The sequence below is a fragment of the Poromitra crassiceps genome (genome assembly GCF_964638095.1).
Source record: "Poromitra crassiceps genome assembly, chromosome: 2".
Taxonomy (NCBI): Eukaryota; Metazoa; Chordata; class Actinopteri; order Beryciformes; family Melamphaidae; genus Poromitra; species Poromitra crassiceps.
The window spans coordinates 82576543-82603172 of NC_139624.1; the positions used below are offsets into that span (position 1 = coordinate 82576543).

Here is a 26630-nt window from a genome sequence, read left to right on the forward strand (position 1 = left end):
TCAAGTCTCAAGTCCCTAGTGTTCAAATCAAGTCTCAAGTCCCCCGTGTTCAAATCAAGTCTCAAGTCCCCCGTGTTCAAATCAAGTCTCAAGTCCCTAGTGTTCAAATCAAGTCTCAAGTCCCCCGTGTTCAAATCAAGTCTCAAGTCCCCCGTGTTCAAATCAAGTCTCAAGTCCCCCCGTGTTCAAATCAAGTCTCAAGTCCCCCGTGTTCAAATCAAGTCTCAAGTCCCTAGTGTTCAAATCAAGTCTCAAGTCCCCCGTGTTCAAATCAAGTCTCAAGTCCCCCGTGTTCAAATCAAGTCTCAAGTCCCTAGTGTTCAAATCAAGTCTCAAGTCCCCCGTGTTCAAATCAAGTCTCAAGTCCCTAGTGTTCAAATCAAGTCTCAAGTCCCCCGTGTTCAAATCAAGTCTCAAGTCCCCCCGTGTTCAAATCAAGTCTCAAGTCCCCCCGTGTTCAAATCAAGTCTCAAGTCCCCCCGTGTTCAAATCAAGTCTCAAGTCCCCCGTGTTCAAATCTGAGTGGAGTCACCAAAGAAGAGTCTGAGTCGAGTCCCCATTACCTGAGTCCGAGTCCAAGTCTGAAGTGATTTACCTTGAGTATGAGAATCCACATGTAGGAACACGTGTGCCTGCCCTTGCACAAAATTCAATTATGGAACATATTATGGTACAGTATTAGGTATTATGCCAAATTATTAGGGGCTATTAAAAAACACAGTTTTTATAATTAAGTCTGAGTCCTCGTCTCCAAATTCCGAGTCTGAATACATGCTCAAGTCCAAGTCACCAGTGCTCAAGTCGAGTCACGAGTCCTGAAAAGGCGGCCAGACCTCTGATTCTAGTTTGAGTCCTGGACTCGAGTACTACAACGCTGGTCTGGGTAACAGAAGTCCACTTCACATTGTATGTTGAAGACATACAGGGTGGAATGGACAAGAAGGATGATACTTTTATGATTTCATGATATACATAAATGTACACTCCCTGTGTGTGTGTGTGTGGGGTATGTATGTGAGGGAGGTCCAGTTCACATCACCCATTAGCAGATTAGATTAATCCAGAGCCCAGCCTCCTGGCCGCCACGTCTGGCTGGGGAGCCCACTCCCAGACTGACTACAGCTGCTCCGGTATGGAGAATCCATTGGGCCGGGGGCCTAGCAGGAGTCACACAGCCATTTTGCTTTTCAACTCCTCGCCAATGACTCCCCAGCGGCCCGCACCGCTTTCCACATTAGCCGAGTCTCTGTAGACGTGTGCCAAAAACTGCGCCTCCACAGGCTTAAGGAAGTAGGCCTAGTTTTAAACAGCCTATTGTTGCGGTTTGTTGTTCCTGCTCTGTGTTGGATGATGTTGGTGACAGGTAATCATTCTATCCGCCGTGGGTGGTTAGGCTGTCTGTAGATGTGTGTCATTAGTGTGTCTAATAGCTAAAATGTGTGTTTCAAGGAGATTACGAATCTGTCGAAGGCCCATTCTCTGAGACAGTTGTGTGTGTGCAGTGAGCACAGACCATTGTGTTTCTTAGCCTCCCTCCAAATCTCACCTCTGACCTCATCTCTTACGAGCCCAAAGCCATGGCAACAGACTTCTCTCCTCATGGGTTTAACACACAAAACATGCTTTTTGCATCTTTATGATGATGGAAAAGGTGATAAAGTAATGACGCACAAACTGTCTCAACACAGCGTTCTGTTTGAAAGTTGTTTACTTTTTTTAATTCATATGAAAAACTGTATTTCACAGCAGGAGGGAACACATTGGACCTCAAATCCTCCTTTTAACACGTTACTCTTAATTTGTCACACACACACACACACACACACGCTGCCTATCTTACAGACATTGTGCTTGGAGTAGATGAGACACACACAGACGTTACAGGTTTCAGTACTGTGGGACATCTCAGACTGCATGTTCAATGGTGCGCTACATTCCTGAAGTTGTAAGTTACTGAGTTACCAGCCCCACTACAGAGCCAGGTGCACAACAGCAGCACAGAATGACTGAAAATCCTCCCAAGTTTAGATTTTTTTTTTTTTTTAGATTAACAGCCAACATGGCGGCTGGTCTTCACTTTGTCATGTTTGTGCCTGGACAAAGTGGGGGGGGGAAATGACTCAAAATGTTTGAAGTGGAACCGTCCAGTACATCTGCGGTTCGCTCAGCTAATACACTGAACTGAGTTCTCACACACACACACCGGAGGGAGAAGGGAAGGGGACAGTTGGCAGGCTATAACTGCATAAATTACTGTGATCTTCTCTGTCTCCCCCTCTCTCACACACTCACACCTCTTGGGTAGATTAACAGTCCTTCCATGAGTATATTTTCATTTTTGGCTTTGTGTGTGTGTGTGTGTTTCTGCTTGGGGGCAGTATTTCTTTTCTGGATGGTGGGTGGGGGGTACAGTAAGGGTGGAGCGTCACAGTCTATGTCCTGTGTTCACTTCATTACAGTTGAATGGCCTACAGGGAGATTGTGACTGCCTTTCACATCGCACCACCTGCGTTTCCCATCACGTTTCCCTCACAAGTCGTATAACCACATCCATGCACACACACACACACACACACACACACTACTCTCTCGCAAACTCACACAAGTACAGTACAAATACACACACACACTACTCTCTCTCGCACACTCAAACTCACACACAAGTACAGTACAAATACACACACACACACACACACTACTCTCTCGCACACTCAAACTCACACAAGTACAGTACAAACACACACACACACACACACACACACTACTCTCTCTTGCACACTCAAACCCACACAAGTACAGTACAAACACACACAGCATCTCTTCTCACGCTTCTTCCTCTCACACTTCAAAACACAAACATACATTTAGTGTATTGTGTAAACCATGATTCACAAGTGCAGATGTGCACATGGTGTGCACACAGCATGTGGTCACACGTTTTTTGGTTGAATATCCACATTGCATACGGTTCATACTCGTTCATACACATATAAGCCCACAAAGCTCTTTCTCGCTTTCATACACACACACACACACACACACAAGCACAAATACACACAGTCTTTATCAGAACTGCAGGCTGCAGTGAGCCCGTCTGTGCAGTATTACCCATCAATATGTAGTTTTGTCTTTGCATAAAGACAGCAAATTATATATGCATCTATCTCTTCCTCCGTCTTAGGCTGAGCTTAGCTCAGAACCACTTGCCAAGAGATCATGTGACACACTGTACAGACACACACCACACACACAATGGCAGGGCAGGCAGTAAGCAGGCACTGCTGCCAGCTAAGCTTTTATGAGTCCTTCATGTGAGCCTGACTCCATGCCGTTCTTTTTCCACTCTGGCAGCGTCCCCACAAGGTCTCTGGCACGGCCCTCACAGGTTACACTTCACAAGTTCGTCTTCACAAGAAAGTGGCACAGTGGTCTGTAGGGTGTCCCCTCACACCGTCACCGGAGGGTACTTCTGCTCGCTGGTGACACTGGCCCCACTGGGATGGGGGTAGGGCGACTGGAGAGGTCTGTAGCCTCCCTGGGTGGGGTCCAGGAAGGTCGGGGTAGGGGAGACGGGGTGGGCGTAACCGATGTACTGGGGGTGCAGGAACTGCCCCTGGTGAGGCATGATTTGAGTGGCCTGCTGGCAGTTGAGTACAGAGAAGTTGGTGGGCATGTTGACAAAGACGCTGGCGTCGGGGGGCAGACAGCAGGAGGCCTGGGCGCGCATCATGGGCAGGGGCATGGGCCCGGGGCGCGGCACGGCAGCCGGGGCGGACGAGCTGGACGAGGTGGCGGTGCTCGACTGGCGGGAGGAGGAGCCTCTGGAGGTGCCGACGCTCGCCATCATGGGGATGGTCTCCAGGAGACGACCCCCGCCACCCGCGCCGCCCGTCCCGCCCCCTGACGACAGCTCCTGTTTGGGACGGAGACAGCGGCAGCAGCACACGGCCACCACGGAGCCCACCACGATGAAAGCCACGAACACTGAGCCCACGATCAGGAAGGGCACGTAGATGGGCACTACAGAGAGAGAGAGAGAGAGCAGGCAGAAGACATACATAATATCAGTACACATTAAAAAAAATGTAATGCATTTATTTTCTCCAAAATATTTGTCTGGACTAAATGTTGTCATTGACCTAATGAAAAGAAGATAATTGTGAACATAGCTGTGCACGACTTCAAAGCAGTAGCAGACTCACACTCACACTTGACTCATAGCACAGAGATCCTACATGTGAGTGGAGATGGGCTGAGACTTGACTCATAGCACAGTTAGAGATCCTACATGTGAGTGGAGATGGGCTGAGACAGTGAAACAAAAGAGTGAGCGGAGAGGAAGAAAAAAGAGCTAGATGTCAAAAAGGACCACAATGGAAATAAGCCTTTTGGGCTTTATTGTTTTTATCCTTTTGATGATTTTTGTATCTGGGGCTTCTCTGAGGCCACTTGTATTTTAATGATCAATAAAGAATTGCAGGTGGCAGGGAGCCCCAGGCTCTCATTAGCAGTTATTAACTTTGTTTTGATCTGCTCTAATCCTCTGAACCCAACTGTGACCCCGCCCACCCCCCTTTTCAACCCTGCACCCCTGTGCGTGTCTTATTAGTGTATGAGAGTGTGTGTGCGTGTCTTAGTGTATGAGAGTGTGTGTGTGTGTGTGTGTGTGTGTCTTAGTGTATGAGAGTGTGTGTGCGTGTCTTAGTGTATGAGAGTGTGTGTGTGTGTGTGTGTGTCTTAGTGTATGAGAGTGTGTGTGCGTGTCTTATTAGTGTATGAGAGTGTGTGTGCGTGTCTTAGTGTATGAGAGTGTGTGTGTGTGTGTGTCTTAGTGTATGAGAGTGTGTGTGTGTGTCTTATTAGTGTATGAGAGTGTGTGTGCGTGTCTTAGTGTATGAGAGTGTGTGTGCATGTCTTAGTGTATGAGAGTGTGTGTGTGTGCGTGTCTTAGTGTATGAGAGTGTGTGTGCGCATGTCTTAGTGTATGAGAGTGTGTGTGTGTGTCTTAGTGTATGAGAGTGTGTGTGCGTGTCTTAGTGTATGAGAGTGTGTGTGCGTGCCTTAGTGCAGTGATACTCAACTGGCGGCCCGCGGGCCACATGCGGCCCGCGGGCGCCCCCTGTGTGGCCCGCGATGGAATTGCAATTTTTTTTTTTTTTTTTTTTACAGTGCACCTGAACACAACATGCAAGATACCCGCTGAATAAGGCCATGTTCAGACTAGGAAGCCAAATCTGATTTGTGAACTTTAGTGACCTATTAATGACTTTATCCAGATTGGTTTTATGAGTCTGGATGCTCCAAGTCTGATTTGTGTCACTTGTCCCACTTGTGTGGCAGTGCGGACACACTCCCAAATCAGATTTGGGAAACCAATCAAGATAATGATGATTAATGACTTTATCAGCAAATCGGATTTGCCTGTAATGTGAACATGGCCTAAGTGTCCAAATGTTCATGTCATTCTGGCCAATACTCCACTTCTGTTATAGCATTTCAGTCTGGAATATGGAATATCTTTCAATAATCTATGATTTCTAAATTGTCAAATACCGCCGTCTGCTCGCTACCCAGGCACTTATGTATGTACTTAACCTAACTAACTATCCGGTGTGCACAACATTGTCAGACTAAACTCCGGCTGACACCCCAAAAACCTACAATCCGCTACAGAAAAATGTGTATTGATTGTTTATTAACTGGCCCCTGGCCTTCTATCATTTCACGAAAGTGGCCCCCGGGCAAAGCAAGTTGAGTATCCCTGCCTTAGTGTATGAGAGTGTGTGTGCGTGTCTTAGTGTATGAGAGTGTGTGTGCGTGCCTTAGTGTATGAGAGTGTGTGTGCATGTCTCATAGTGTATCAGAGTGTGTGTGCGGTGCGTGCCTTAGTGTATGAGAGTGTGTGTGTGCGTGTCTTAGTATATGAGAGTGTGTGTGCGTGTCTTGTGTATGAGAGTGTGTGTGCGTGTCTTAGTGTATGAGAGAGTGTGTGTGTATATGTGTGGATGTATGTTTGTGCATGCATGTTTGCATGGCTGACATGCATAAGCCATGTTGCCAGCAGATATTTGTGACTCTTCTTTTACTTCAGATATTTATGACGCTCAACCTTAAAAAAAAAAAAAAAACTACTTGGCTTATACTTAGAAAAGGGTCTTACATTTGACTGATTTAAAGTAGTTGAATTGGAGGTTATTCAGTCCCTATCCCTAAATCAATGAAGTAATCCCACTCTAACTTTGTCTTTCTTCCTATCTCTCTGCAACAGCCAATCATACTAGTATCAGTGTTACCCGATCACTCACATGGTTCCATCAATCAGCATGTCGTTTGTGCACAAATTCACTGCTGTCACTCTCCCTTCAGCACAATTTAGCTCAATGAACAATGAAGGCATTCTTACAGGTCAATGTATTCCGTGTTTTTAGGATTCCCATTTCCACTTGAACTTCTGCAAATTTTTACTAAGTGTGCCTGAGAGGCCCCGACAATAATCTGAAACATACTGTAATTGAATAAACACCTTGTTTCACAGTAAAAATGGGGGGGGAAGCACTGTTTTTTGTGCTAACTGTGCCTTTTGACCCAATAGTGAAGCCACATAGGGAATGTTGCTGGCAGCAAAAGAATGAGAGGCAAGATGAGGTCACTGTTGAGGTGTTTCCTCACTCATTCACTCGAATGCCCACCCGCTCACACACACACACACACACACACACACACACACACACACACACACACACGCGCACACACACACACACACGCGCGCACACACACACACACACACACACACACACACACACACACACACCTCGACCTCGGGACCATAGGCTGTAAAAAGGGACTACAATAAAGAACATGTTATATTAGAAGTGATTTGTTCTGATATTGTTCCCAGGGTGTAGTTATTTTCCACTTTGAATATGCCAGTGTGTTATGAGGTGTAACTCTACACCCCAGGAAGGTGGCAATTGGCACCGGTCTCCCTTTGCTCTATGCTCTTTGAAATACACACATGGGCCTTGAGGAACTTTTCAAAGTGCTCATCAAAAGTGTCCAAGCATCCAGCGGATTAGAGCACAACACCTGTTAGGAGCTGGGGGGTCATTCATTAGGTAAGGCAATAAGTCCAGGTGACAAAAGACACAGTCAGAAGTGTCAGAAGAGACGGAGACGTTGACATCGACAACCTGGGACCATGACCCATTTCCCATTGACAGGAGGTGGTGTCAGCTTCAGGGCCTAATGCACCTTACAGCTACACCGTCCCATAAACAGGTTTTTACATGAGCTGTTTCAATAAGACTGTTATGGCAACGCATATACGTTACAAGACTAGCGGAAATGTCCCAAAGAGCCAGTCACTGCCCCCTTTTCCTGTCCCAAAGAGCCAGCCACTGCCCCCTTTTCCTGTCCCAAAGAGCCAGTCACTGCCCCCTTTTCCTGTCCCAAAGAGCCAGTCACTGCCCCCTTTTCCTGTCCCAAAGAGCCAGTCACTGCCCCCTTTTCCTGTCCCAAAGAGCCAGTCACTGCCCCCTTTTCCTGTCCCAAAGAGCCAGTCACTGCCCCCTTTTCCTGTCCCAAAGAGCCAGTCACTGCCCCCTTTTCCTGTGCTTATATGGTCGAGACCTTAACATCTCAGCTCCACTCCCTTCTTCTGCATGGCTGATGAGGATTCATTGGAAAGAAAAAGAAAAAAACCTGCTGCTGTTACTGTGGAATTATTTTCCATCCAAAACAATCTACAATAAATCCATGGGGGGCAGGAAGGGGCGGGGGCACTACTTAAAGTTCAGCATATTCGCCGGCTGTGCTGTTTACAAAATTCACTTCATTTTAAAAACTGCAACAGTTCACACAACTTTAACACGACATGCATATTATTATACGTCAGACTCTTGAGCTAATTCTGCTCTCACCCAGAATGTCAAAATATAAGCGATGTCATGTATAGTTTTTGAGATATTAACGTTTGTTTGGCACAACTCATACTAGTTAACTGCTGCGGGGTTCCACATTTCTGGGTGGTTGTGATGTCACGCTGATCCCTCGTATAGAGATATTAAATGGACTTAAGTTGCTTTCTTAAAAAGGACCTTATTTATATATATTTGTTAAATTAATGATTTTGTACGAGTATGAACCACTTTTTTCCCCAAAATGGCAGCTGTCTCAGCTCGGAAAGAAATACTCCTATTGTTGGCTGTCACTTGTCCACACCTGTTGTCAGAGCTGAGCTGTAGCAGCCATGCTGGACTGGAGGAACAGCAGCCCCCTCCCCTAAGCTCTTGTTTTGGGCATAGGCTTTGTAGCAGGCTGGACTCTCTCTCTCTCTTCTCCTCTGGAGCTTATCCCTGGGGCATTCTCCTGTTCCTAAATACCATATGTTTCTTCATGTTGAGCACATTAATAATTTCCTGCCCGTCATTCATTGACATTACAGTGTATATCTTTGCTCGATGATTAATAGGCTGCCATGTGGATGAAAAATGAACGAAATGCACAAACTGGGCCTTGCACGACAAAAGGCTTCCTCTTTCATCCTAGGGAGAGAGAGAGGGAGAGAGAGAGGGAGAGAGAGAGAGAGAGAGAGAGAAAGCTTCTCTTTAAGTTGTTTTGGCTGGAGTCCACTGTATGAAAATCTATATGGCTCTTCCTGCAGTGATAAGGCAGGATAATACTTTTAGCAAATGACAGATTATGGTTGGAGGGAAGTATTCAGTACAAAAGAAGGCAAATCCTCGGGGGAAACATGAAGTAGGCCTGTCGCCCTTTTCTTTCATGTCCATTATTTGCTCTGTTTTCCTGGAGTGCCGCCCTCTAATGTTACTCGTCTGTATTTTATTCAATGATGCAGCTCCACAAGGAGTGTGTAGTTTGCGTTATGAGATAAGCAAAGATGAACCAGGTTATGTTACATTGCCCTAGCATCATTCAATTAAAATAAGTAATGGCCTGTTATAATGAATGAAAAAACATGATTGTGTATGTGTCTATTGTAACAGAATACAGCATAGCTACAGGGGTGTCCAAACGTTTTTGAATGGGGGCCAGATTAGATACTGTGAAAATGCCGGGGGTCAAGGTGCTTCTCGCATCATATGGGTTATAAAGAAATAAAAGAAAAAAATCACATACAATTGTACTCTAAGGATTTTGTATACCATCTGAAAACATTAGTTCTGCATGTGCTGTTCCTAGTTGGTGCTTGTACAAACTGTATGGTAGTACTGTCATTGTTAGGTGAAGGGAAAAAATGCAAATTGAACTTGCTTGATTAACCAATACTGTGTGGAGGGCCACATATAGTATATTTTGAGAGACAAGCCGAGGGCCACTTAAAATCTGTCCGCGGGCCGCAATTGGCCCCAGGGCCGGACTTTGGACATGCCTGGCATAGCATATAAATTGGAAAGTGTGGGTTATACTATCCCCTTAGTTTTGGTGATGATGCCTCCTGTAACTAAGATACCGTAAGTCTATATGAGGCTCTTGTTGAAAGCAAGTGTGAGTGTGAATCCCTTAAAAGCTCAGAGCCATCAATGAGCGGCAGTGGGGCTTCCAGGAGGAGCGCATGGATGGGAAAGGGAATCCACGAGTCTAGTCTAGTAGGAAATGATACATAACACAATTTGTTTTGTATGAACAGAGCTGTCAGCGCCTTGGTGAGCCACTGTCCAGGATCCGGTCAAGTCCAAACTTGATCCCCGTGGGGACAGTGTGATCTGAGCCCGGCCTGTCCACTGTTACAGCCAGAACAAACACAGCTATTTATAACTGCGCACAGCACAATTTGCCATTTGTGAGTGAGTGGAGCAGTTAACTGCTTTTTTGGGGGAGTCTGCTGTCTCATATGCAGCTGTCGTTGCCAACTGAGACAGGGAGCCGATTAAGCTCTTGGGAAGATGGCCTATTGGTTTTATGAATAGAAACTAAACCTAAAAGGTCTAGTGTGCGAGCAATAGGCCGCCTGCCGCCAGCAGTCTGATCTGCAATTTACAATATCAAATTTAAGACCTCCTGCCCGTGCGCCCTGGACATGGCGTCAGCCAACTGACCACTTACCCTGCAATTAAGTAGGCCTACGTCATTTTCAATTAAATTTGTATGAAATCTAATTTAATAACAGGTTTGGTCCCGGCTACACTTTGAAGCAAACAAAGACCCACCTATAAACCCACCAGAACGTCTGGCAATAGGAAAAAGTGCTGGCTTTTTACATTCTTGCAAATAAAGCACAATAAAGACTAAAGGTGAACTTTTGCTAATGGAGTTAATATGGAACGACCTGCCTGCCGTAAGGCTAACAGAATCAGTATCACTTCTTGAAATCTATTATTTATATTTTTGTTTTTATGTGGCATTTTTTGTCCCATTCCTTTTTTCTTCTCTTTACAATGTTGTTTATCTCTATCGCCTATTATTCTCTTCTTTATCATATGGCATGTTGTTATTTTTACTTGTTTTAACTGATTCATATGAGCATATTGTTTGTTTTTAGTTAGGCTAATAGTTTTAAGTGATATAAGTAGATTATTATTTATTAGTAATTATAGCCTAGTAGTAGTAGTAGTTAGGTAGAACTGAACTGGTATAGGGATGGTAGCAGGGATAACAGTCCATCATATAGGCCCTATAAAGATTTGAAGACTACCCCAGGATGGTTACCTGCCCCGGTGTCCTTGCTCTCCTTGCCGTCTGTCCCGGGCTCCTGATCCTTCTGGTCGTTGCTGCAGCTGCCCTGGTCCAGGCGCGCTTCAGTGCTGGAGCAGCAGTAGCGCAGCTCGCATTTCCCGCAGCAGATGATCGCGTCATCTCCGTCGATCTTCTCCGGGCACTGAAACCCCTCTTTCCAGATGCCCTGGGAGTCGTGCCAGCCGTGGCAGTACTCGCCGCTGGCTTTCACGTCGATGATGACCAGGAGCAGAGTCACAATCACGGTGACAGACATCGGGAAACCGCCTCCCCACATCCTTGGCCAGGTCGCCTGTGGCCGCACGCTGGCGCACTGAATGAGACAGTGAGGGATTCACTGTTTAACCTGGTTAAGGGAGTGATACGGTGGGTCAATGCGATAAAAGGGACTGAGGAGATAAAGTGAGAGGACAACCAACCACTTCGAAGTTGTCATTTGTTAAGAGAACCCCATGCGTAATGGAATAGATCCAACGTCTCCAAATGGCTCCTGTGTGTGGAAAAGTATCCAAAAGTTGTCCAGAACCTAACTGGTGCTATTAAGTGGAAAAAAATGACCACACAAATGATATCGACCTAAACTTAACTGATATTCCAGTTGTGAGCGGTCGGAGCTCGGGGTAAATCCAGCATCAAGAGACTGTCTTCTGGCACAGCAGCGAGGCTGTTCATGTCTCCTGAGCTACACTCCTCAAATGGCTTTCCCCGGGGATGCAGCGAAACCAACACTTTGTAGCCTAATCCATAGGCGCTCTCCTGGCTCCCCTGATCACCGGCTCCATGCGCAAAGTTAACTTTTTAAACTTTAATGGCTTGGTCTGCATTGTTGGGCGTAGGAGTCCATACAACTACGTCTAGCCATTCTACTCTAATTGAACTAAAGCGCGCACACTACTCTACCCTACTTTTGCGTCAGAGAGAGGGAGAGGCGCGTATAATGTCAGATCCACACACCTCAATAATGATGGTCACTCATCCAGTGTCAAGACACCAAGAATAAAGTAAGACTTCCGGTTACAACCTTCAGAATAAAAGCCTTAACTGGGAGGCATGTTGAAACTTTTTGAGTTGCCAAATAAAAAATAAAATAAAATCGCTGTTTTTCAAACGTCCTTTTCAAAGTCAAACATGACGCTGTTCTCTTTTAATAAACCATACTCTTCCGTGACAATTTACACTTTTATTTTGAAGGCAACCCGTTACATTTCCGGTCTTAGTGGCTAGCTGATGTAGCCGCAGCATACTATTGGGCTAGTTTAGTTATTATTTCATATCGGGGTACGCTCGCTCAGCGCAAATTCCAGTCTTGCGACTCTTACCGGTATGCTGGAAACCCCAACTTTCTGCAGTTGGTGGTGTCAGCATGGAAGTTATCCACTGTCACACGCCGTAGCTTCCCGCACTCCTCTCCCCACACACAGACATTGTACAGCCAATTGGAATTTGCAAGTTGACATTGCCATCTAGCGGTGTTGCCAGAGGCTTGATCTTGACCATTGATCTCAAGTAGCCGATCTGCAGTCTGCAGTCAGGGGCTTCTCATTGATCTTGACGATGCATTCACCAGAAGTTTGTTGTAGGTCTAGAGAGGAAGCAAGACAAACCGGCTTCGCACCCCAAAAAAAAGAAAAAGAAAAATACGTTTTCGCGATGAGTACATCATGATGATGTCATGATACATCGCATGTGTGGAGTGGAGAGAATGAGAATAGGCCTGTTCGGTCGCTATAGAAACGCCGTTATAGCGCATGCGTGCACAGGAAGTGGTGGGTGGCGCCGCGCAACTGTTGAAAAAGTGACAACACAAAAAGCTCGCAGCAAAGCAGGCTAACATAAAATAAACCCGAAGGAAGACAGCTAACAGCGTGTTCACTTCATAAAGCGTAAGTTAACTAACTTACTGTTTCCGTACTTAACTAAGTTACCGAAGCAACTTTTAGCTAGCGAGCTTAGGCAGTCTATCCTCCTATTCCTAAGTCTATCCCTGGGTTTTGGGTCTGGCCTGGGTCTCTAACGTTAGCCCAAGAGTATGTGTACAGCCAGCCACACGTTACAAAAGAAAACGATGCTGCTTCTATTCTAACGTTACTCAGTCTGAACGTGCCTTATGTGATCTCCATAGCTAACAGTCGTTGTTAACGTTACTTTTTTCTCATCTTGCTCTGTGAACAGATGTCGTTTGTGAGGATGGGGCACAACCACGGGAAAAGGCCTGCACGCCCCAAGAAGGCAGGGGCTCCCAAAAGAGAGTGGGTGGTGAGTACATTTGATGCCGCTCTCCACAAAACAATGCACCTCTCTCTTTACCACAAGCTTGAAAGTAATGGCAGCCATTTGTTGTTGGTTACAGAGCACTGTCAATGACCTCTCTGTGCACAAGCTGACACCCGAGGAGCAGGTAACGTTTATTTGTTTATTGTAAGAATTGTAAGAATCCCCATTAGCTGACGCCAAGATGACAGCTAGTCTTCCTGGGGTCCAAGACACCATTATATGACAAACAATGAAATGCGGCGGGGGGGGGGTCTATGAATGGTGATTTGTCAAGTGTAAGTTTGTATACCAGAGCAGTACTTCAGTAACACTTAATACTATGTACCCTACTACCAATAGCACATGCACTTAAGTACTTAATATTTAAGCAAGTATTTGCCTGGGTCCAGACCTTCGAATCCGCCCACTCCACTGAGAGTTGAGTTTTGGGTGAAGATGGAAATGAGTGTAACAAGTTGACAATTCAGTCTGATATCAGGCTATGCAAGTGTGCTAACAGCCCCTACACACCACAGCAAATGTTTTCGTGTGTAGATGCTGGGAGTATGCTAACAGAGGAGAAAACTAAGTGTTTTCTCCTCCCTTCCAGTCTCATCGTCATGAGATTCACAAGTCCCACAACAAGGCTGTGGCTCAGTGGGAGCTGAAGGAGAAGGCCCTCAGACGGCATCTCAAACACCCTGCGAGCCCTGCACCGCTGGACCACGCCAGCCTCAGCATCATCAGAGAGGTGTGTGTGTGATGTGGGCTGATGTGTCTGTTGCTTTCATTATATGCTTAGTTGATATTGCTAGTTTGGAAAAGGAAAACAGTCAATACAGAACATTTGCATTCTATGCAATTGCCATACTCTACATTACAAATGTTACATGCACGCACTTATTGCAAAATATAAGAGCATGTACATAATACATATCCATACACATAGTCAAGTCCTACCTCCCGTGGTAAGTGCTAAGTCTTATCACTCTGAATTGCTGCCATTGTCATGCTGCTGATGTGTTGTGCTGCTACAGGTTTTCTCAGACCAGTTCCTGCTGAAGGATGTGTTGGCCCGCTCAGACAGAGCCATGGCTGTGGTGAAGGACCTGTTTGGAGACGCTCCTCGCAGGCAGACCGGTAGCAAACTACTGATTCACTCTGTTCTGTAGATGCAAAGTACATGGTGCTAAGTGGGTATAAAGAAAATATGCCAAAAGTATTAAGACACCCCCTGCTTGTAGATTCGCATTCATGGCTTATTTCATGCTGACGCTTACATTTTTGGCCCAGGCTGCCTTCACTGTTAATAGTGGAAAGAATGATTAACTTCATTAACATGGATAAGGACTCAAGGAGGGACTGGTGGCATTGTTAGTTAAATAGCTGTACAGTACCCATATTGTTACCGTGCATGTATGGCCTGTTCTGGGATTGAACGTACGAACAGCAGTGTAATGTCATGCAAAGTTTATTTTTATTTGTATAAACACTATTATTTTTTGTCTTTTAGAGATGTTTTAGAGATTTTCATTTTTCCTGACCCTCAAAAGCTATTCTGTGGTTGCATGAGAAATATTCCTGTGTGCGTGCGTGCGTTTCCACAGGGCATCCCAGTGTGACCATGGCGCCAGACTGTGACTCTGACTCAGCGCTGCCTGTGTTCCAGAGACCAGATCCTCCAACCCAGCTGTCACTCCTCAGTCAGTCTATGATGGACCAACAGGTAGGTGTTTGTGTCAATAAGAGCGAGAGAGAGAAAGAGGGTCTGAATTATGGTTAATTTATCTTTTTTTTGCTTGATATTAATGAATGCTAATGTACATCATTCCCAAGTGTCATCCTTTTGCATGTAATGTTGGTTGGTATTAACATATCTCTATGTCAAATCATTGCTTTTAGGCTCTCAATGAAATAGAAGCTTCCGAGGAAGACCAAAGTGATGAAGATACCTGTCCTACTGCCAGTTGGGATGATCATGTAGTACATAGGTAGTAATGCCTGCAAAACACCAACTGCTTAATATATGCCATCACATCAATTTGAGACATGTTTCTAGTAAAATAGGAGCTTTTATTGATTATTACTACTGAAGTGTAAATCCCTGCTGTTATGACTCTATAGCTCACCTTAGGTTTCTTTTGTAGGGCCAATTTACGGAAGATGAAGGTAAAAGCACGGGGCAGAGGAGTACAACAGCAGAGGGTCCGTCCCAACTCCAGGCTCCAGGGAGAAAGAGATGGTGTTCCTGTGACCCCCTGCACATCAGGCAGAGCACCAGACCAAGCAGGTAGGAGTGGAGGGACTCATACATGCACTCTCATAGTGTGTTGGACTAGGAGGAAAAGTCTTTCATTCATTTTTTTATATTTAGCCACCACAACAGTCCACAAGGGAAAAAATATATTTTGTCAATTCTCTTTGATATTAGCTCCTACTCTACACACACACTTGTCCCTCCTTTGTTTATTTCCATCTGTAGCTCTCAATGCCACAGTGGCAGTTCAGCGTCTACGATCCAGACAGAGCCAATCAGAAGAAGGAAAGGACTCGGAGGAGCGTTCAACCCTGGTTACTCAGGTTCTGAACCCTGAGACCCTCAACCAGTCAGGTACCTGAGACCACCCTCGACCAGTCAGATAGTATCAAGAAGGGCCCTGTTTCTCAAAAATGAATGACTCTATAACAGGGGTTTCCAAACGTAAAACGTGAAAATCTTCCAGGGCCTATACACGTGAGACTAAGATGAAGTATTTCCCTATAACATTATATATTTTTTATTTCATTAACTCATTGAGTGCCATGGACGAGTATGTTCGTCATTTCGTTTAGTAACGTAGAGTGCCAAGGACGAGTATGTTCGTCAATTGCGTTTTTTGACGGTGGGACGTGGATCAAAGCCTCAGGCATCTCCTGTACAAATATGGGAGCTATTGAAGGTGTATAACCTATTTTACGGACTCATTAGGTGGCGACAGTGCTCTCCAGATTACAGAAAGGTCCGGAAAACAGCAGGAAAAAGCCGTGATCAAAGAGAAACCGATGCATGCTGCAGCCAGAGCCATATAGATTGCTCTGTCTGCAGCTGACGTTGGCTGCGAACATCAGTCAATCCGCGCCCACAACTGAGCTCCTCTGCCTCTGTCTGTCCGTCTGCATATAGTTTCTCCACACGATTACCCGCCAGAAAGGCAGCACCCGACGCCGAAGGGCCAAACCTTTCCCTGCAGTCCGGTTTGGCATTTCCGTGTCGCGCTGGGAGCCGCCCGGCGCACAAAAACTGAGCGCTCCGAAAATAGACTGGGTGCGTGTAGGCTGTGTGTTAGTGTGGGGAGGAGTTTGCAGCTGAGGGGGGGAGAGGGGGGTGGGGCACGCAGGCACCACACAACTACACCACGTCACTACATCAGAAAATATTAGCTAGAGTCAGTGAATGTGCTTGAAATGCTTCATTTCACAAAAGGCTGAATATCTCAGCTTATAATTTGAAACCTGTCTTTTTGATCAAAACAGCCTATCTTCTCCGGCTCATAACTAAAGAACGGAAAATGGTATCAATAAACTTTTTTTTGCAGATGATAGAAGAGAGTCTCATCGTTCTTTGTGCGTGTTCGGTGTTTACATAGTAATATCACACAATATTCTGTGGGCCTCGAGAAATCACTGAAAACGCTCTGAAACTGGCACTGGGAGCGTCCGTTCTCCAAAAGTGGCTGGCACTCAATGAGTTAACAGAGCATGTGAACATGGGCATCCACATAGAGAAATTGAGGCAAAATACCCAAAGCCAGATTGCCAATACTCATTAGAAAGAAATGTGTGCATAACACATTTGTTGAGACAAACTGATGAGCAACAACAGGGGGGGGGGGGATCAATCCACAAGCTATTAATGCAATTAAGGCTTTATTTATTTATTTAGGCTGTGAAAAATGCTACCTTATTTGTAAAGGGGAGACTTGTGGGTCTCTATTGAGGTCATTTTCATTCTGATATCCTGCGCTGAAAGGTCAAGGGAGCCCCTTGAAATAGTCTGTCCCTCGCCAAAATGTAGCCTACCTTTCAGAGCATTATTTAGCTCCCTTCCCGACAAGATAGCATGCCATGCTTGGTACAAATGGATGCCTTAGCTCTTCTAGTTTCATATGATACCAGAATGTTCACTAGCTTTAAAAATGAGCCTGTTACAGCCATTTCATTGCCTGTGAAAATCGAGTGTGTTGGCAGACCACTATCTCCATGAGCTACTGGTGGGCAGCGGCCCACACTTTGGGAATCACTGCTTAGAAGAAACTTTAACTTTATATGAACGGTTAATTCAGCAATAATCACCAACAAATAAAGATGTAGCGGTATATATTTTCGTATCTATGTATATGTGTGTTTTCCAGGCAGGAACACTAGTCGCCCCAGCAGGAGCAGGAAGGCGCATGCAGACGGTGTTTCTCAGAGTTGGGGGCTGGATGGCTCGGCAGTCAGCGCTCTCAGTGGGGACCAGTCCAGTCTGGGGCTGTTGGCGGCCATGTTGGGCCAGGTGGAGGCTGAGTGTGATGCCCTGAGTCCAGAAACAGCAGCCACATCATCACCCCGCGCTCCACAGCAGCACAAAACACAAGGCCTCACTGGATTCTCTGTTGCCTTGGTCTCCACTCTAGGACGCTTAGTGCATCTACTCAGACAGGTGCAGTATTGATCCATGTAAACACGCATTCCTACACAGATATGTACACATACATCCAGCATCCCTCTATCTGTACACAAAGCATAAATCAGTTGGCTTTGATTTCTGACATTTTACTATTTTAACTTTAACATTTTAACTGTCCTGGAATGGGTATCCCTCTCTGTGTGATGCTTCCCAAGGTTTCTTCAGTTAATTTTCCTAATTAAGTTTTGGTGGGGTGTTTTTCCTTGTTCTGATTGAGGATCTAAGGTTGTGGAGTATCATTTTTTATTTGTTGTATTGACAGGATTTATACAAATAAACAGGACTTTGACTTTTGGTATGAGATAAAAAATGATGTGATACTGTTTTAGCCTGGGATCATCTCGATATCTGATACTGATACTGGTTTTGGTGCCGGTGCATCCCAAGTGTTGTGACATGTGTTTGACTTGGCTCACTTTCTGTTTCTGCTCCCTATGTGTTAGAGGGAGGACAAGACACAGCTGGAGGCTCAGGAGAGGAGGAGACTGGAGGAGGAGGTGAAAGAGCAGCGGGGGCTGATCGATGCCCTCACTGCTGAGACCATGGCCCTGAGAGAGGAGAGCGCCACCCTGCAGGTGAGACTCAACATAACACACAAGCTTAGTATGGACTGCGGTACTTTTATTTTTATGCCTCCGTCGGCGATAGCCGAGCCAGAGGCATTATGGTTTTGGGTTGTCCGTCCGTCCCATGTTCATTAATGCGATATCTCAGGAACGCCTGGACGGAATTTCGACAAATTTGGCTCAAACATCCATTTGGATTCAAAGATGAACTGATTAGATTTTGGTGGTCAAAGTTCAAGGTCACTGTGACCTCACGAACGCCATTTTCTAGCTCGTTAGCGTGTTATCTGTTATTTTTGCTAGACTGAGTGTAGGTGCCTGTAGGAGGAATTTAAAGCTTTATGTTGCCATCCATCTTACACTATGACCACATTATATGAAGCTACTAGTTTGAATTGTTTGAAGCCACATGCTTTACTTTGGTGTGTGGCTGTTGTGGTTCCTCCCAGGCAGGGCTGCAGCAGCGGACGGCTGAGATGGAGCAGAGGTTGGACACAGTGGTGTTGGCGCTGGGAGGACTTGGACTTCTTGGGGCACAGAGGGACTGTGGACCTCAAGACTGTGACATCAGACCTACAGGTTCATATGTCTGTTTGTCTGTCTGTCTGTCTGTCTGTCTGTCTGTTTGTCTGTCTGTCTGTGTGTCTGTGTGTCTGTCTGTCTGTCTGTCTGTCTGTTTGTCTGTCTGTCTGTCTGTCTGTCTGTCTGTCTGTCTGTCTGTCTGTCTGTCTGTCTTTGTGTGCATGACATATTTATGTGGTAAATTGGGCATAAAATTGGTTTGCCTTTGATTGATTTAATTGTCGTGCACTCTAGGTGCTCAACCTCCATGGGCTTACAAGACACAACTTGTGTCTGGCACAGCGTGTCAGACTGAACCCTTTGCTGAGCGAGATACACAAGCTGAGCGGACACAAGCCCCTGTTGCTCCTGCTGTCCTACTCTCCCCCCCTCGACAAGAAGACAACTGGCAACACAGCCCTGGTACATAACACCTTATCTCCCTGTTTCTATTCTGTTTTTTTTCTGATTGCAGTGCAGTCATATCTTCTAGGGGTGTAACGATTCACCGATCCAAATTAGAAATTGGTTGTAACGGTAAAGATACGACTAACATTACATCGATACATGGACCCCTGCATCGAACTAAATGTGTCCATGGCCGGATGGTTCACTGTCACTGAAGCTTTGCTGCATCTGCACACGTAACGTGTGACTCAGAGACTCGAGTCTCACGCATTGACCTTTGGGTAATGTAATGTAGTGTAACGTTGCTTCGACTTGCCAGCTAAACAAACAACATGTCTGACAACGCAGACACAGATTACAGTGTCTACAGTTTACAGTTTGCTGTACACTTATACAGCAAGTCTTTTTTTGTCTGTGTCTGTTGGAAAAGGACAGTAATAGCTTAGTCTTCCATTTCCCGCCCATGCCACAATACTTGGGATTCCCTGGTCTTTTATGAAATATATCTATTTGAAGGTAAGCGACGCCACTTTTATAGAATTGGCTTTTTTTATATAATGTAAAATGAAGAGAGCCCCTGGTTCAGCCATACAGGACAAAACAGTAGGCAAGTAGGGGTGTCACGGTACACAAAAGTCACGGTTCGGTACCTACCTTGGTTTCGGGGTCACGGTACAACGGGGGGGGGAGCAACAAAGAAATCCCAAAAGCATAAGGTTAATTTGTTTTTATTTATTTTGAACCTGTGGCATTTATTTTGAAAATACAGTACTAGTCCTCCACCTAGTGTCATAAATTGGTACAGCACGGCCCTGTAGTGTATTAAACCAGTACACTAACAGCACGGCCCTGTAGTGTATTAAACCAGCACACTACAGTGAACATATAGACTCTCTTCCATTAGGTTATATTTTTATGTAGGGCTGGCTCTACGACTGCATGGGGATGCAGGCAACTAGTCGGTAAACATTCACTACCCTCGCTCGTCGGCACAAAATACTAGTCGGTTAAACTAATAATTAAATGATCATAATAACAATGCGGGTGGGGACTGTTGCGTCTTTACCAGCCACCAGCCACTACAGTCCCCCTCCTCTAACGGCACGCTCACACTATACGCCGAAGCAACACTCAACCTAAGCTCAAACTATGCTGAATCCACAAGTTTCATTTTGGCGTCCTTGTTAACAGGCGAAGCCGTTCACACCAGCCGCGCGCGTGCCTTGCCCAACGCATGCTCAAGGCACGCTCATGCCGCATGAATTCAATGGAAGTTGTGGGCAGGTTCAAGGCGCACCGTGCGAGGCACTGAGGAAAAGAGATGGCTTCTGGTGTGACCGGTTAAGCGTGAGCTCAACTTCAGCGTGAGCTCAACTTCAGTTCTGCTTATGTTACGTGCCAGGTGTGAACAAAGGGAGTCAGACGCCTGCTAGGCGTAGTCAAAGGAGCGGAAGGGAGATGGCATCTCATAAAACCAGCGCAGTTTGGCAGTATTTGATCCAGTAAATATGGTTGTATGTAGGCTGTGTCAGATAAAACTGGCATAGAACATTACCCACTCAACCGACATTCAGCACAGATATGTGGACACAAGGAAGGACAGCAGAGCTTTAGCATTGCACGTGTTAGCCACACAAGGTAATAAATTAAATGGTAAATGGACTGTATTTATAGAGCACATTTTATATAGTCTATCGACTACCCAAAGTTAGCTTTTACATGAATACCTCACATTCACCCATTCACACACCGAAGCCTCGAACCGGGAACCTTCCGATTCCCAGGCGACATCTCTACCTCCTGAGCTAATGCCGCCCCAATATATTGCAATGAATGACTGCACAAGACGCTTCCACTCAGCTTTGTTGAGGGCAAAGGCTTCCGAAAGTTGAATGCACTAAATTTAGCCTGGTGCTACAGTAAGGTGAGTTGTTGATGTGTTCTGATGTTCATAAACGCAAGATGATTTGGATATTGACAATTCTGACAAACGTAATTACGTGTGTATTGACATATTCGTCGTATAGCTAGCTACATGCACCGAACCATGCCGTGACGTCATGGGACGAATACACGTATCGTGACACCCCTAGTGTCAAGAGGAGGGAGGCCCTGGTTCAGCGGTACAGGGCAAAACACTGGTGAAGAGGAAGCACAACAGACTGACTGAGTAGACTCAATTACACAGGAATATAAGATACACGGGCTACGATGCGATTCAGGGACGATACACTTTCATACGGAACAGTTTAGCGTGATTCGATTTGGTACGATACGATGCAATCTGACAGTTTTTAACATTTGTTTAATGTAGGCAATACAATACTAGACATTCATTTGACACCATGCGTTTTCCCCCTCTTCACCAGTGTCTCGTCCTGTACCGCTGAACCAGGGGCTCCCTACTTTTGACACCATGCGTTACCGTGAGGACATCCAAGCCCACAGCCCAGCCGTGAGCCTCTCCAGCCTCTCCAGCCTGCCTCTCGCCAGCCTCCCCTCCACCTCCTCCCTTTCCCTGACCTTTGACCCTCTGAGCTCACAGCTCTCTGAAGAAGCCGTCCTGACTGAGATGGCTCAGTTCAGCCGACAGGCCGACCCGCTCATGATCCAGCTGAGCCGGGCTCAAGCTGTGGGCTCAGGGGTCCGAGGATCATCTCACAGCAGCAGCGAGTGGAGAGGCTCGTGCTCCAGCAGCACAGGCAGAGCCACGCCTCAAAGTGTTGGAGAGAGGAGGATGTCGGGGGCCAGCAGCACGGGACCAGGGACCCAGCACGCCCAAGCTGCTGAGGGAGAGCACCTTACTCAACAGGTGAGATGGCACTTATATTGATTAGCTGTTTGATGATTATTTCTGTGTCATGCACTCAACATGACCAGCCCACATACATACATACATACATACATACATACATACATACATACATACATACATACTGTACATACATACATCATGTTTGATGGAAACACAGGTATTAGCTATCTGCAGGGCATTGCTCCCTATCGCACTTCCGCCGGTGCCACCGGTCCAGCTGTCGTCAGCTGGTAGCCACTCTTCACAGATGTTTCATCCCTTTGATCCCAGAACATCTCCAGGTGGCAGGACAGTGGTAGGCCCGTCTCCCTACCGCTCCCTACAGCTGACCCTAAGATCCTTTCTTCTTGCACTTCACATCTTTCCTTCTGAGCCAAAACCCCATTTCTGGGGAGCTGCCAGCCGGGCAGACTCACCTGCGACGGCATAGCCCTATGGTGAGCACGGTGAGGGCTTTCACGTCAGAGTATAAATTACACGTAACTCAGGACTTGTGTCTTTGTCTTCTGGCCCAGGCTGCAATGCACAACACCCCCAGTGTTAACAGTGTGGAACAGCGCCTCCTGGAGCTGAACAGGCAGAGTGTAGCAGCCAGAAGCAGACTACTGGAGCTGATCGAGCAGCAGAAACTGAGCGCTTCAGCCAGGGTTTCGCCCTCCGTCTCCCCCATACCTCCCTCTGCCTTCAGCCCACACACAGCAGGTACGCTGGTGTCAGCTGTGCGTGTCTCTGTCTGATTGCCTGTGACTGTTACAAATCATTTCATCATGTCGTTCTCAGGGGGAGGAGGGACCCCAGAGGCGTCCATGTTGCTGCCTGCACAGGGCTCCTTGTCACAGGCTATGGGTGTTGGGAGACGGTGAGTAGCTCACATGGCAGCGGGGGGCATTTTCTGGTAAGGCCAGGGAATGTCATGCCTCCTAATCAGCTGGATTTTTGCAGTATACTGACATTGAATAACACCCTATCTCAGGTTTTAAACAGCAGAGATTGGAAAAAAATATGATACAGAAGTGAAAAAAGAATGACTTGACTAGACATTTTGACATTGGTTGATCGTGTCATGTAACATTTTGCCATTTTTCTCATAGTACATCACTAAACTGCAGGGTCAGGAGAGTACTGTTACATTTGTATCAATCTGGGAAGCCAGAGTCTATTTCGGCATGTAAATAGACTCTGGGACAGCAGTACCTTTTTTTGAGGCTTCCTGTACAGCACGAATCTTCCGCCCGGGACTTCCGCCTCCGCGCAGTGCCGCTCTGTTGTTGTACCGGCCAATATAAGAGTTCCGGTCCCGAACGCTAGTGAATATATAAGAATTTTGACATTAAGCATTCAAAATAAAAGCGACGCAATGTATGTTTTTAAAAGGCACCGCTGCGCAGAAGTGGAAGTCCCGGGAGGAAGATCCACGCTGTACAGGAAGCCTCAAAAAAAGGTACGGTTGTCCCAGATTCTATTTACGTGCCGAAATAGACTCTGGGTTCCCAGATTGCATTTGTATCAGATACACGATAGGGCAGGGGTGGCCAAACTACGGCCCGCGGGCCAACTGCGGCCCGCTGGCCGTTTTTAACACATTCACTGCCAACAGTTTTTTTTTTACTGTAGGTAGCTTCTGCCAAGGTTTTTTTTTGAGGATTCTGGCTCATCTTTCAAGAGCCGAGGATTATTTTCTGCTAGGATTTTGTGAACACAAAATATCTCAAAAGAACTAATAGAATGTGTGCTTTCTCTGTCTAAAAGAGTTAGTTTGTAGAGTTAGTAGTTATGTAGGCATTAGCAGTTGAATACAGCATGGTTTCAGCGTCTGAAAATGAAAGGTGAGAAAAATGCCTTTTTGTGAAATTCGATAGAACAGTCACTTTAACCATTTATTTTTGGCATCAAAGACATCAGACATCTAAACAATTTGTTCTGAACAGTATTTTCCTCCATAACAGCACCCGCACCCCCCTCTCCTTCAAACTCCTCCCTCCGTGGGCGTTCTCCTCCTCCCTCCTTGGCTCTGCAGCGGGTGTGTCACAAGCAAAATTTCTGCTGCCTGTCTGCTGCCTGGCAGCCCCTCGTCGGGCGAGCCTGGATGGGGCTCGCTCGTTTCTTGGGGTTTCGGTTGAGAGCTTTGATGAAGCTTTTGCGATTCTGGGCTTTATGCTGCGTGTTTCAAAGTGTGTTGCACCCAGTCTATTTTTGGAACCCCCCACCGTTGTGCGCCACCGTTGTGCGCCAGCGCGAAAGCGTTTTCGCCAAACCATTCTACAGTATGAGAATGGTTTCCTCACGCTTTTCCCTGCAGTTTTGGCTCGTTTTCTCTAGTCTGGAGAGCACTGTCGCCACTTAGTGGGTCGGTGGAATGGGTTGTACACGTTCGGTGGTTCCCATATTTTTATAGGAGACGTAAAAGGGTTTGATCCACGTCCCACCGTCAAATTTTTTTTTTTTTTTTTTTTGACGAGTTGACTCATCATTGGCAGTCAACCGTTGGTTTCTGCTTGACGAGTTGACTCGTCAACGGCAGTGAACGTGTTAAGTGGCCCGCCATGAATTTAGAAAAAAAAATTTTTTTTGCTAAAAACGTTTTTCCGTTTTTCTGTTTCAAAGTTTAAAACGGAAAACGAAAACGAAAACGGGGGAAAAAACGGAAAAACAAAAACATTAAGAAAAAGAAACTGAAAAACAAAAACAAAAAAATGGATTCCCCCATTTCGTTTTTTCAATTTAAAACCATTGAAAATGGGTTATACTTGGGCACCCTGACATGGTCTATTTATTAAAAAAAAAAAATGAATTAATGTTTAATACTAATGTTATGTTAAATTATCTCTGTCTTAACCTGTTGGCACAGGAAAAGAAAATTTGATAACATACAGAAATACCCATTGTAATAGGTGAGTGCATCAATAAACTATGTGTCATATATTTATTTAGGTAGAAATTCAATTTTTGATGGCACAAGGGTTTTCTGGTCCAATTTTTTTGCCGCGAAAACTGCCGCGCTTAATATTGTTTGGCCCGCGACTCCTTATATTTTTCTGTATGCGGCCCACAACCAAAAAAGTTTGGCCACCCCTGCTATAGGGAATACTTTCTGTGCTGACTCTTGTGATGCTTATTGTGCTGCAGATCTACTAGTGATGACAGGTCTTCACCAAGCCTTGGAGGAGAAACCAGGGATGGCAAGACACAGGTACACACACGCACACACACACACACACACACACACACACACACACACACAGTATAGATGCACTCATATTTATTTGTGCTGTTCACACTTGGGTCTAAATGAACACATCCCTTCTCTCCCCAACAGGCGGACAAGCTGAGAGAACGAGATGGATGGTTCGCCTTGTCCACTCATGTGAGATGACATGAAGAGAAATGATGATTCAACCTGGGAAACTTGGATGTTACAAACTATTTGTCTTATAATGTTTTTATCTATGCATTATTAAATTGATTAATTAAATGTGTTGACTTCTATAAACAAGCTTTTTTTTTTTTTTCTCTCCCTAACTACATTCATGCATAAGCACCCCTGGTTTACAGTTTATGGAATATGTGTGAGATATGCAAAATAAATCTGCCTTGTTTTTTGGTGAAGTTCTCCTTTAAGGCTTTTACTAGACAATTATTGTCCAATGTTAAGTGGGTCTCCAATCAAGTTAATTGTTTCCTTACAGAATCTTGGGGGGGGGGGGGGGGGGGCGGTGTTTGTATTTTATATCTTGCAAAAATACACTGAGTGAGCCATGTGGTCGTCGGTTGAGGTGCAGTCTCCAGACCAAGAGGGCCAGAGGCCAAGCAAGACATAGCGGCAGTCTGGACTCAACTTCAGAAGCATCAAATCCCTCATCAAGGTCCAAACTGAGTGAGGACAGACTGTCTTTCTGTCTGTCTGTCTCACTTTTTGTTTCTATGGCTGTGGTTTGGTTCAGTTAATCTGTTTCCAATGGAAATTTCCATTGCCTTTGAAGCATGTTTTTTGATCACTTGATCCTGCTTCAGTATGTTTGTGTTTGACAGAGTTGTGTGTTTCAGAGAGAGGGAAATTGCGCACAACCACACTCTGTCACACACACACACGTTTTCCTCTGTTTCTCTCATCTCTTTAAGTTTTGTTCTCTCTTTTTTTTTGTCTTTTCTTCCCCTTCCATCGTCCCTGGCTGTATCTCTCTCTATCTGTCATGCCATTTCTCCCTCAGGTAGGCACAGTTCAGTTCAAATGTACTTTATTGGCCTGATACGAGTTGCCATACATATATGGCAACTTACATTTTATTTATATATATATATATACATATATATATATATATATACACACACACATATACTGTATATATATATATATTTTTTTTATACAGGGGGAGTCTCACTGAGAGCAATGCTCTCTTTTTCAGGAGTGCCCTGTTCACATTCACACACACATTCATACCTGGAAGCTGACCAGTACAACCACAGTCTGATCTGTTGGCCACTGAGCAGCTCCACTGGAGCGGTTGGGGTTAAGGGCCTTGCTCAGTGGTGGTAATGAGGGAGGGGCAAGCGCTGCCTTTTCACTTTCCCCACCCAGATTTATCCTGCCGGTCCCGGGGATTGGTGGCCCAATGGTTAGAGAAGC

The 26630-nt window shown here is 45.7% G+C and overlaps 2 protein-coding genes across 3 annotated transcripts; one reads left to right on the forward strand and one right to left on the reverse strand.

The window, feature by feature from the left end:
- Nucleotides 1–1758: 1758 nt before the first annotated feature.
- On the reverse strand, nucleotides 1759–11534 carry shisa2b (shisa family member 2b). The gene is made up of 2 exons (XM_083656027.1): nucleotides 10669–11534; nucleotides 1759–4020 (listed from the first exon to the last, which is right to left on the reverse strand). Exons 1-2 carry the CDS (start codon nucleotides 10970–10972, stop codon nucleotides 3446–3448), a joined length of 879 nt encoding a protein of 292 aa, XP_083512153.1. The 5' UTR covers nucleotides 10973–11534; the 3' UTR covers nucleotides 1759–3445.
- Nucleotides 11535–12469: 935 nt separating this feature from the next.
- Nucleotides 12470–25541, forward strand: spice1 (spindle and centriole associated protein 1). 2 transcript variants are annotated; one of them, XM_083652566.1, is made up of 18 exons: nucleotides 12470–12578; nucleotides 12868–12951; nucleotides 13046–13093; nucleotides 13559–13699; nucleotides 13986–14088; nucleotides 14556–14674; nucleotides 14851–14939; nucleotides 15096–15238; nucleotides 15431–15559; nucleotides 17340–17629; nucleotides 18100–18231; nucleotides 18672–18801; nucleotides 19039–19206; nucleotides 21561–22003; nucleotides 22522–22708; nucleotides 22787–22865; nucleotides 25133–25196; nucleotides 25323–25541. In XM_083652566.1, the coding sequence occupies exons 2-18, from the start codon at nucleotides 12868–12870 to the stop codon at nucleotides 25377–25379; spliced, it is 2406 nt and encodes an 801-aa protein (XP_083508692.1). In that variant the 5' UTR covers nucleotides 12470–12578; the 3' UTR covers nucleotides 25380–25541. The 2 variants fall into 2 exon arrangements, with proteins under 2 accessions (XP_083508692.1, XP_083508693.1); XM_083652567.1 differs by lacking the exon at nucleotides 19039–19206.
- Nucleotides 25542–26630: the final 1089 nt, after the last annotated feature.